The sequence below is a fragment of the Enoplosus armatus genome, chromosome 6 (assembly GCF_043641665.1).
Source record: "Enoplosus armatus isolate fEnoArm2 chromosome 6, fEnoArm2.hap1, whole genome shotgun sequence".
Taxonomy (NCBI): domain Eukaryota; kingdom Metazoa; phylum Chordata; class Actinopteri; order Centrarchiformes; family Enoplosidae; genus Enoplosus; species Enoplosus armatus.
Genome location: NC_092185.1, coordinates 23,332,230 through 23,344,693, shown reverse-complemented (window position 1 = coordinate 23,344,693; position 12,464 = coordinate 23,332,230). Strand labels below are relative to the sequence as shown.

At 41.3% G+C, this 12,464-nt stretch overlaps 1 protein-coding gene across 1 annotated transcript in view; it reads right to left on the bottom strand.

Annotated features, from left to right (window-relative positions):
• The window catches only part of kiaa1549la (KIAA1549-like a), a 90,463-nt gene that overhangs the window by 34,954 nt on the left and 43,045 nt on the right, over positions 1 to 12,464 (bottom strand). The window contains exons 6-9 of the mRNA XM_070907826.1: positions 11,314 to 11,447; positions 10,159 to 10,327; positions 2,039 to 2,098; positions 1,042 to 1,202 (exon numbers count right to left, since the gene is read on the bottom strand). Coding sequence (XP_070763927.1) covers positions 1,042 to 1,202; positions 2,039 to 2,098; positions 10,159 to 10,327; positions 11,314 to 11,447 — 524 coding nt within the window. The remainder of the gene's footprint in view (positions 1 to 1,041; positions 1,203 to 2,038; positions 2,099 to 10,158; positions 10,328 to 11,313; positions 11,448 to 12,464) is intronic.

Below are 12,464 nucleotides of genomic sequence, written 5' to 3'. Positions count from 1 at the left end.
AATCCCTAATCTTTATCCCAAACTACTACCTCAATCTAATGCTAATATTGCCTCAAACGTCAGAAAAAAAGTGAACATAATCATTTCTGAAGCCCAAGCTGAGGCCATCAAATTGCTTGTTTTGTTCAACCAACAGTCCAAAAGCCAAATATATTCAGTTTTATCACATGAGACGAAGAAAAGGCAGCAAATCCTCAAAATGAAGAAGCTGGAGACAGACCTTAGTGATTAACCAATTCTCATCATTCCAGCTCTATGTTGATTTCTCTTTCTATGTTATGTTTGTGACAACTTCATTTCTGAGCACTCCACTGCAGGCAATTTAAAAAAAAAATGGCTAATGTGATACCCTAGATTTTGGAGCTTCTTTCTTCAACACAACAAACAAGGAGAGTTGAAAACTGTCCCTGCTCCAGGGTGCTGAATGTGGAGCTGTCCTGGATATTCACTGACCTTCGAGACGGCACCGCGGGCCAATAGTTTGCCTTGATCGATCAGACTCATCAGATAGCCTCACTGCATACATGTACTGTATATGCAAGAGCTCCGCCCCCAGCGGGGTTCTAGAGACGACATGTCGGTATGTTGGCAATTTTGTTCCGGTATTATATGTTATAATATTGGATGGACTGCCATGAAACTTTATTTGAGGGTCTTCGGAGGACAAATCCTGCTGACCTGGTGACCCCCTTTACTTCATTTTTTATGTGAAATGGATGGATGGATTGGCACAAAATATGCTACAGACATTGATGGTCCACAGAGACCTTTCATTTGGACCATCATCAGGTAAAACATTCACTTTCAATTCGCTTAGAACCGTCTGTCTGCAAAGCCATGAATATCAGTTGTACTTTCAACCATGGTAGACATTACACCAGCTACAACATCAGCATGTTAACATGGTCATGAGTGTGAGTGTGTGAGTGTGAGATGTCATCGCTTGGAAAGGTACAAACCGGTTCTTTTAAAGCAAAGAAATGTACAAGCATGAACACAATCTTCCCATCACCACCATCGGTAATACACACAATGACCTACCTGTACGGTATAACCCCCCACTGTGGTGGCCCGACGAGAGCGTGCCGTCCGAGAGCTCTGCCTGCCGGCCACCAGGAACAGTTCTGCCAGCCGCTGCTCCATAAGGCTGGCAAAGCTCTGGTAGTTGGCCTCCAGGGAGGAGCTGTCCACATCCTGGATCACTGTGAGGGGAGACGAGAGAGGACAGAGGAGGGATTTAGGGGGTAAAGAGGCGTTCAGGCAGGCAAAGAGGGGCGAAAGAAGAGACGGGTGAGGGGATGGAGGATGGGGTGGGAGCAACAGCATGAGGCAGGAGGAGGGAGAAAATGGTTGAGAGGAGGGGATGAGAGTGTAAAGACGGAGGAGGTGAGAAAATATCAAAGGGAGATCATTTCAGGACAGTATTGATATTGAGGAGAACAAGGGAGGAGAGGAGGGAAAGGTAAACAAGGGACAGGAGATGAGTGGGATATTAGATGATCCTTTCCATTTAAAAACTGCTCATCCAGAAACTTTTATTACAGCTGCAGTGACACACACTGTGTCTCCACACACACACACACACACACACACACACACAGGTGCTTGCATCAATCTTACTAGAGGCTATAAGTGAGATGGAGCAGTGGACGGACTTCACACACACACGAACACTTCAGCATCATTCACACCCGGCCGTGATGTGATGTGAAGTGATCTCTCCCTCTGCCCCAGTCAGGAAGCTGTGAATTATACATCAATAGGTTTTCCCAGGAACAGAGCAGCTAAAGACACTTTGAGCACAGAGAGCGCGAGAGCGGGCGTGCAAAGGAGCGACCGGGGGTGTGTGTGTGTGTAGGGGGGGGTTGAGGGAGGGAGGCGAGGGAAGGAAAATATAGTGGAGCGATACTATTCTGCTGAGTTGCACAACAGCGACGGCCAGAGCATTTAACTAACTGCTGTTTTGTCCAATCGATGCGGCTCTTGATTACCGCAGATCACCCAGTTGCACTTGTGTGTGTGTGAAAGAGCAATTTACCTGTTATCACCCAATAGTTCTTGGTTGCCATCGACGTGTTGAGATTATGGTATTCAAGGGCTGAAGAGAGAAAGACACACAGAGAGAAACCTTTTTAGAAAGCCTTATTTCAGACTGTAGCACCACCTGGATTTGGGGACCAGATCTGTTAATACTGCATTTCCTAAGACTTTAATGTATATCCCATTTTTTATTTATTTATTTTTTTTAATCAAAAATATCATCTTTTGTCGTTGGGTAACATCACAGCTGGAGTAACCTGAATTATATTTTATATCTACATCATTAGGAAAAGCTTTAAATGAACCTGTCTGCCAAGCGGAAAAATGTTCATACAGAACGTACCTGCAAAATGTTCACTGACAATTTATTTGCTTTCCTCCTTACATTCACTCCTGCAGTACAATATCTGATCACAGCTAAAGCATGATTAACAGTTTTTATTGTTATGTTTAGGAGCTCACATTTAAAAATAACCCAAACCACACATGGGACTCAGGATGCAAACTCCAGTCCTGTGCTTTCCATCCACCCTGACCACCTCTGTGCAACTTGTGTGGCTTCATTGGAAAAGAATGTTGCCGCTAAACATAATCCATTGAGCAACTACGTTTTACTCAGCAGGTATTTGACAAAACACATTAGTCTAGGAGACTGTGCTACAATAATACCTAGCCCCAGGTTTTGTGTGTGCTAGGGATGCCCCCTAAACATCAATCATTCGAGACATGGCACTCTCCGTCCACTCTCTTTATTTAAATCAGCGTCATTATACAAAATTACCACTCTACAAAACTAACTTTAACGGAAGAGAGGAGAGGGGTGATGGAAATGGAGGGCGGCAGGACTCCTTTCTGCCCTCAGCTCCGGTGCTGAGTGCAGCGAAGTCGGCTAAACTACTTATGAGCCTGACGCCGACGCGCGACCTCCTCTGCTGCCGCACAACGTGACTGACTTCAGCCAACAGCGCTGTCAGCAGCCAGGCAGGAGAGACGCTCCATAGGGTGCAAGGATTTTATGACGGTGCTATGACCGGGGCGCACTCATCTCACTTCTTTGACTGTGTGGAAATCTGATATTATATCACAGGTGATGAACAAAGGCGTTAAAGAGTCTTATATGCAAAACACGAGACACTTCTGTAGCATGAGTATAGTGCAGCTGTTCTGCAGGGTGTTTGGCACTGATTACAGAGAAAACAGTGTTGTTACAGCTTTAACCAGAAAGGTGTTAAAACTATTCATATTTATATTTTAATGAAAGCACAGTCTTACTAACAACACATACAATGGGTTTGTCCTATTCAAGTGTCCCAGTAAGCCACGACAGTGTGACAGTGAGCCAGCATGCACACTATTAGGAGCAGATAAATGGAGTTCGGCCATCGTTCATTTCATTATTTACACCTGTGCTTTTCCTACTGTGACATGTCAATGTATCTTTTGAGAAAAATGTCCTATCAATCAAACTATGACAAACCAATTTACACACAGTGAACCAGAGATGTCTGGGTCCCCTGGGGGTCTGGGGCTCCATTTGCCCACTTATAAATCTTTATAATCTTTCATGGCCAGGCTTACAAATCGTGGATATTTGAATGCAGTTCAGAAAACGATCTCCCCAGGTAGTATTTTCTGTTGGAAACAGGTCTCTCTGTTCAGTGGAGGCATTAAGGATGTGACTCCGTGTTCCAAGTTAAACAGAGGAAGTTCTTAAAAACCATTAACGTGACAAATTCATCAAATTAGGGGAAAAATATGCTAAACATGCCTTTAATTGGTTTATTTTAATACTTCTGAGTCAAGTTTAGACATGATTCATTTGATTAAAAGCTTTTTAGGGATCCATGGAAGCCATGTCAATGTGACAGCAGTTTGTGTGTACAGAGGAGGAGATTTTTAGCATTGGCCCTTGGTACAGATGATAAAATCCAGTTACACACTCCTTGTCAGGTTTCATTATCAACCTTTACTTTCTTACCCCTCACTGTGTACTTCCTCTGTCCATCTACACCAGCTCTCACTGTCTTTCTGCTTGCGTGCCTCTGTACCTGCCTCATTCTCTGCCTGTTTACCTGTCGGCCTATTCGTTTCCTAAAACGCCTGATCCTTTCCGTCCAGCCAACTGTCTCCTTCCATCTTCATCTGCCCATCATCACTCTCTTAAGTCCGTCAGCCTCTTTCTGTGTCCTATTCATCCGTCAACCTATCTCTCCTCATGTCCCATCCGCCTGTTTCACCATCTGTCTCCACCTAACTCCTCCGAGCTGGCTGTCTGCCGAGGGCTGTGTTTAGCTTGAGTCAATGGCGCTGCAGCAGTGGTAGCTGTTAATACCAGCGAGTGTTTCTGCTCAGCACTCCTCTGTCTGCCTGCCTCTGTCGCCTACATGAGCAAATGTACATCCACTGAGCTCTTCTCCAACTTAAACAAGCTCACATAAACACTTAAGACAAACAGCACTGAAGTGTTAAGGATCAGACGCAGTCAGTGCCCTTTAAAGAATCAGTTCAACAGGCCGACAAATCCAGAATATTAATTTCATTATCGCAGCAGCTGGAAAATGTTCTTACATAATTCCAAAAATGAGATAAGAAATGGAAAAAGGCTCCTGCTCCAAACTACTAATAAGCAAATGTAAGATGATAGGTTTAAACAATACTGTCAACAAGCTGGGCAGTTTTTAGCAAAGGTTGCTCAAAAAGGAGTACACAGAGCTTTTGTCGGGGACTATTTTCAGCTGCGGAGTAATACACATTTGGTGCTCTGGGGAGCATTTCAAGCAGCAGCCCGGTGTATGTGGGATTGAATCAAAATAAATGACTGTGTGTGTGTTCATGTTATGAAGGAACATGTCACTGCAATGATGTGGCTCACTGATGTGTTTTTAATAGTTTTTGGACGACAATATCCGGCTTTGGCTACATGGGCAGAACTTGAATCTGAATCGATTGACTGTTGGTTTTTGCCTTTTCCTGTATTTCATTTGCAAAAGCCACATTCTTTAAAGTCATAACAAATAGCATTTTCATTCAAATACATGTTTTTGAACATCAAATATATTTTTCTGCTCTCCGTTCACTGATTTAAGCTACATTCAACTTGTGAAAACCACTCATTTCCTTTCCTTACCAACCTGCTGGGTAGGGCCTCCCCATTGTTTTAAGAGATTGGCCTTAAGTATGACCACAAGAAGCTACATAAGAAAGCTTTGATATGATGACAGAGGCATTGATATAAAAGAGTTGATGATTCTGTTTACACTGCACCGGTGCAATCAACATCTATGGTAGATGGTTCGATTTACATCATGCGGATATTTGCAGCTATACAGACATGGAAAGTACAATTCAAGCTTTACGTAGAAAAATCACAGGATATTATGAATTTCTTAAACTGCCCTTCTTTGCAGTAAATGGGAAAGAGGACTGCACATGTACTGTTTATCCTCCAACGTACAGATTGTGAATGAATCTCTAGTTCAGTTCGGCACATGGTACTCTCCAGTTAATTGTTTACATGCTGTAGACATGGAGGCCGCTGCCCACATACACTCCTCTGCATGTACACAGATAGTGAAGGTCAATATTCAGGCTGCTGTGATCACATGACAATTGATCATCAATTTGTGCTCTCAATATAACCACAGACAATGTGTCGGTACCAATACATGCTTGGACTATTCACTGTTATCACTGATGTGCCTATGAATATTTACAGCCGTTCTTGGACCGGTCATTACTTTATCATTTCATACGACAATCACTTGCTCATTGTTTCCCCCATTCGTAAAATAAGTTGTTTTTTAAGAGACAGGCAGGGTCTCCGTGACGATGCCAAGTGGGTTTGGATGTGACCATGTGAAGTGTGATGTTTTAGCCCTTTGGGTGTTGAGAGCATGCACAAATTGATATTAATCTCATCTCACCAGGCTAAAATTAGCTTATTCAGGGGACATGGACAACAGATTGCCTATGGCATGATTCAGATGACAGGAGCTGTACAGCTGTTTGCCCTTTTAAAATCGCACAGATGGCATTGGAGGCTGGAGTGGAATACAAACGGAGCTCATCTTTGGGGTATATGGTGTTTTACTTATGTTTGTAATGTGTTTTAATAGTCGGGGTCAAATTATACAAACACAATGTGTGTGTGTGTGCACGGCTGCAGTAATAAATGTTCCCTGTGATCAGCTTAAAAAGACACATCATAATAGAATGTCTATTATGATGTGTCTTTTTAAGCTGACGGATGCTTAAGGAAACAATGAATTGGATGCAGATGCCGTCTTTTCAATATTTAACCAAAACCATGATCTTGGAGGTAGAATTTCACAACAAGCTGCACATACCACGCAAGTATGACATATTATGGCCTTTTAAAGTTGACTTGAACGTGTTTGACTTGAACGAGCTTCATAAGCATTCGTTTGGAGTCGATGAATGTAAAATTACATATCTGATGCTGTGGACCTACTTGGTCCGGTATGACCAGCAGCCTGTGGTGGTTAATGGTTTTAGTATGTCACAGATAAGCATGGTGATGTCTTTAAAGCAGACTCAAGAGGATCTTTAGAAATTCAATGTGCCATTCTCTTTCAATAGAGGGCTGTTATTCAGCAAAAGTTATGAATTATCGCATTATCTCTCTTTTTAGCTCTTTTTTTTGGTATCCATCAACTCCTGTGGGAAATAATATGTTCACCAGCTAGTCGCTAGCTTTGTCTGTCTGCTGCTTGGTGATGGGCAGGTGGCGTAGAGTGGGTTTATTAGAGCTTGCAAAAAAATGCAGCCTACTGCTGCTGGGAAGGAGGTTGATGAGAGTGGTGAAACTGAATCAAAACAGTAAAGTTGCATACTGGGAAACCCAAACAATGACCTGAAAGCAGGTAAAAGCTGGGTAGAGCTGAGGAAAACGGTGAAATCCGAGGCTCCTTCTACGATTGGGGCCGTAGTATAGTCTGACATCTTTCTTTACTCTTAGACAGTGTAGAGTAATCCTGAATTCCCTCTTTGAGAAGCAGGTCAAACATACGCTAAGTCATGAATCATGCATTGCCCTGCAGTGGACTCCATGGTACAATGGTACATATGGCTATGTAAGTCTGTCTCAGCCCAGTAGCACACTGCTACGGAGAACACGCAGGACAACAACTGTTATGTAATGACTATAAAATTAACATGAAGAGGCTGTACTTCTGTATCCTGATGTCCAGTTCTGTGGTAAGAAAACAGCAGCAGTGGCCTCATCACTGGGAAACTCTGACCGACATTCACTAGATTGGGTTAGGTCATTTTCTGTCCCCTCTTCAGCTCCAAATATCTTTGTTCCTCTTGTGTCAATATTGTAATCCCTCACTGTTGGCAGTCCTCCTTCCTACCTCCAACCTCTGTCTGGTGAGCCTTTCAAGACTAAAATAAAGCTCTGAATGCAAACATCTTTTTTTAGGATTCAAGCTCAGCTCTGTACACTTGTTCCCTTCCCGCTGCTGAAAAGCTCATACAAACACATGGAGCAGGGATGTGGGCACAGTTTCTATCCTCGCTGTGTTTTCAAGTCAACCTTCACAGCCTAAGGGTAACACTGAAGCTACTTAGAAAAAAATATGGCTCCCTCACACTTTCCTGGCACATTAGTGGTTTCAGATTTTTCTTGCTGTAAGAATATTTTGATGCAAGGCGTTCGTCAGCATGTCCAAGTGTATTAGTGTGGTCTTTACCTGGGAGAAATATAATGCAAAAGGTGCAAAAAGGAAAGTAATAAAGAAAGAAAATGAGGCAATACAAGTAAGATTCTGACAAAGATTTCTACATCTACAAAGTCACCTTTCCAACTATAAATGAACACTGACTTAAATGGAGAGAGCATCTTTCTGGTGTGTCAGAGTGAGCTAAAATAACACCCATCAGGACAACATAATGTCAAGTCAGTGCAATGTCAACACCAATCCTGTTTTGCATTGTACAGCAAATGTCAGTTTGGATGAAACTCTTGAAAAAGCAGACCTACATAATGTTGTTTTTGGTAGTATTATGGAAATGAGCTCTGGCATGGTGCACTGCCTCAAAACGTTGATGTGTTACTACGGCATTTAGCTAAACAATAGAAATTGGATATTTGTGTTAAACATTGCAACTGTCAGAGCCACGTTCCTCGTTCACAGATTAACTGCTAATTTTCATTTCCACTTACAGCCTCTCTGTGAATAATTACAAATGCATTATTGTTCAGCAGTGCCTCTGAGAAGATGGCTTGGAGGTACATCAAGTGAATGAGTATTAAGCACCCTGACTGAACTCTAATTTGTTGGCTAGACACCATTAATTATGGGTTAGACAATGCTAGCCAAGTCTTTATGTGTAGCCATAAGAGCAAAGCAACTCTGTGTTGCTGTGATTGCTCAGAAATGAGCAATGAGCGAAGGATGAAACGTTCACGAGTAGTGATGCCAACTCATGTAGCTGCTGGCTGCTCAAAATATCCAGACAAGTTGCCAGATGATCTCATTTGCTAATTTGCATATGGATATATATGTGACCTTTCATTGTATGGAAAGCTCTGTAATCATCACACCTGTTTGGATTAAACATAGAATTAAACACAACAGGTGTACAATACGTTCACTGGTATAAATCATGCTAGTCTGCTATCAAGTGAATTGGAGGTCCAAACTTTAAAGGGTCAGTTCATTCAAATTTCAGAAAACACATTTTCTCACTTACCCATAGTGGTATCTCAACATGGTTTTATTTGTTCATGTTTGAGATATCCATCCCAGTATAGGAATTTTGTTTTGATTTAGAATTCAAGAGTAGCATGTCTTTCTAGAAAAAAAAAAACTCTAGCTAATCCACAGGACATGTAGGGGGGACTGTTACTTTGGTAAAGAGTAGTTCCAGTTTAGATTTGAATCAGCTGCATTTTCTTGGGCTGAATGCAGAATACACCATCTGTATCTCAAAACCTGGACAAATAAAACCAAAGCTATCTGCCTGCTAGATACCGTAAGAGGTAAGTTAAAACATTCCGTCAAACCACGGGGGAGGCATTATCCTGCGATTGTAGAATAAGTACAGCATTGAGATTTGGTGTCTTGGTTCTGATCTGGTCTCTCCCCACAGCGAAACATCTCAGCTCAGCACAGCAGGCAGTTGGGGGTGACAGCATATAACTTCCCTTCAGAGGGGGAAGTCATACCTTGTGGCAGCAGGCATGGCAGCAAAAGAGTGAGCAGAGCACTGGCAGCTTAAGTACCACGCTATAATGAAAACGGTGCGTTGAATATATGTTGTAGTGAGAGGAGTATGCCATGTTAGTGTAGCGGCAGACTCAGGTTTACTGCCTGAATTAGCTCACGGGTTAAGCTTTGGAATGTGTAATTTGGAAAAGATCCAACTTCAGCTTGGAAAAACTGGCCACGAAGGATTGAGAGATGCCACCTGACTTGTATAGTTCAGGATTACAAAACGTCCTCACTGAATGGTGGAAATCTCCTTGTCCGTATTAGAGACGATCTTTATTTAGCAGCATTGTCATACTGCATGTTGGCTTTTTTTTCTGTACATACGGTATATTTTGCCGCACCGCGTATTCTCCTTATTATCAAATACCATACATCTGCGTAAGACATCACATTGTTGTGTAAGTAGAGCTTCTATTTGAGCGATATACTGTTTAAAAGGTTTTTCTTTTGTTTGTGTACAAGAAAGCTCAACAGGAAACATTTGATAAGAGTTCACTTGTTAGCTACCAGACACCAGCTAGAATGACTGCACAGAAGAGATGAAGGCAGCCGATTAACCAAACTCAAATATACTGATCATCAATCAGATCTTTATTCAATTTCTCAGAATTTCCTGTTTTATTACTTTGATTCTGATTTGATCATCTTAGCTGTTTTGCCATTTTAGTCTCGCCTTCTCTGTGTTATATGTATTATCGTATTACATTATGTATTATTGCCTTTTATGTATCATTTCTTTAATCATGTATACATGTATTGAGGCAGATTCTAACTCATCTGCCTCGACTGGAAAGCACTTTGAGTCAACTCCTGTTGTTTTATAAGTGTGCTATATAAATAAAAGTGACTTGACCTTAAGGTGCATTGTGGTTTTACTTACGCTCAGCGATGACCAGGGGTGGGTAGAACAGAAAGTATCCCACCAGCTCTGCAGTCAGCTGGTTGAGGAGGCCGCTGGAGATCGTCCCGTTAAGTATCGCATCCTGGTTCTTCACCACATACACCAGAGAGACTGATGGAGAGCCTGGCTCCTGGGACACGCTCTGGATCTGAGGATAAACACATAAACACGTCATTTTAATATTTTATTTGAATCAACTCAATCAGTCTAATTTTCTTCTTCTTCAGTCTAATTTAATCTAATCTAATAAGTTTCTATGTGCCCCGAAGGTGTCATATTAGGATGATTTTTCAATTCTTTATTTATAGCAAACACATGGCAGCAGTGGGCACATGTATAATTCAAACATACATACAGAAATATCCATTGGTATCATACCAAATGTCTAAGATGCCCATAAAGAATGCATAACAGAGCTCCAGACACAGTATGACACTTTGAATGGACAATGTTTTTTTCATTCTATAATAAGACCTGTGTGGTGCACTGAAAATAATGTGACTGAGTCACCATAGTAAAGTGGATGATGATACGAGATACGAGGAATTCCCATCACATTCCTCCACGAGCGTTAATATTTCAGACGATGAATTATGAATGGACCCTATATCTGCCTCTGCTTGCTGAGACCTACTTTATGACTATGATGCTGTGTGCATGTATATCCTGCAGTCATGAGAGTACCTTGACAGCCACAGAGAAAGAGATAGAAAATGACAAAGAAGCAGAGAACAAAAGGAGGAAAAATAACTGACAGGGTTCAAACATAAAACAGCACTGTAGAAGAATGAGCTTTGATTGTGTCTCCTGAAATAGACTATATGCTGCAACAGGCACTCCCTGTCAACTGCTACCAAACCTGTCTGACTTTTGTGACCTTTTATTGAAAAATTACAGAGCAATTTTCTGTGTTTTATGTGTTAATTTGCAGTAAAGCACTTGGACATTGTGGATCAGCAACAGTGTGGTCACAATGTAGCAGCCACGTGAACATTGGTATTGTTGCAAGTGTCCAGACCTTTACCTAGAGCTTTATTATTCACATTAGCCTGATTAGCATGCTACATGCAAATATGACATGCTTGGCTATCTGTGTTTGGCGCTAAAAATAGCCTCCATGAACCCATGTAGTACCTCCACAGTGAGCCTGTTGTAGGTCTCCAGCACTTTGTCCTGAGCCTCGTCAAAGGCGTTCTCCAGCCTCTGCTCCAACATCTGGACAAAACTGCAGGAGTAGATGTTGTCCGTTGGGCCGACAAACCTCAACACTGGGGGTGAGAGACAGAAAATCATATTTAATTGATACTGAAAAGAGAATTTATTAAAGACTGTAAATAGGTACAGTACAAAAATAATTGGCCTGATTCGTTATGCATTATCACCCCCAAAAATGTGATTTCAGACGCTCTTTCAATCATCACTTATCAAAAACTTGTTACACAATTACCAAATGTGATTCATTTTATCTTGCTTTAATGTTGAGATAGTTTAACAACAAACCAAGGCTTTTTCACTGTATCCAAATGTTGTTTCAAATTCTTACCAAAACAAAATAAATTGGTATCATATGTAAATAAAACATTATACATACAGTATATATACATATATTTTGAATATATCACTTATGTACAAACACTAATGGCTATATATATATATATATATATATATATATAACTAAGCCTTGAGGAACACCACAAGTAAACTTCAATGGGTTCTTTTATATAAATTCTAATGAGCATAATTTATTTCAACATGTGATGTTGATACCTATTTTCCAAGTAGCGGCTTATTAAGGAGTGTGCAACCCCTCCAATGACATCTCTTCCTAATATGTCCAGTGGTAGGCCATGGGCTATAGTATCAAATGCTTCTGAGCTTTTGTGAAGAAATACCTACACTGTATATTCATTATTTTCTACTGCAGTTCATATCTCCTCCTCAAGTTCCATCATTGCCAGTAAAGTAGTACTACTGGTTCTGAAACCATGTTGCTGTTCACTTAGTATATTGTCATTATTATTTACAGTTCAGGGTGTTTAATACAAATGCATCTACCGCACTAACAACAGTTATCCGATGTCTATCCGAACTACTATCTGAAGCGCTGGGAAAGAGAAATGATTTAGAAACTCTACAATCCACTTCATCGAGCTGTATCTGGAATCTGTATCTGGGGCTGTGTTTTTGGTATAAAATGAAAGTAGCGCTCCAGATAGATGTTTGTCTGTGTGACCGATAAACCTCAGCAGTGAGACAGAGAAAGAGGATTATCGCCACTATCTAGA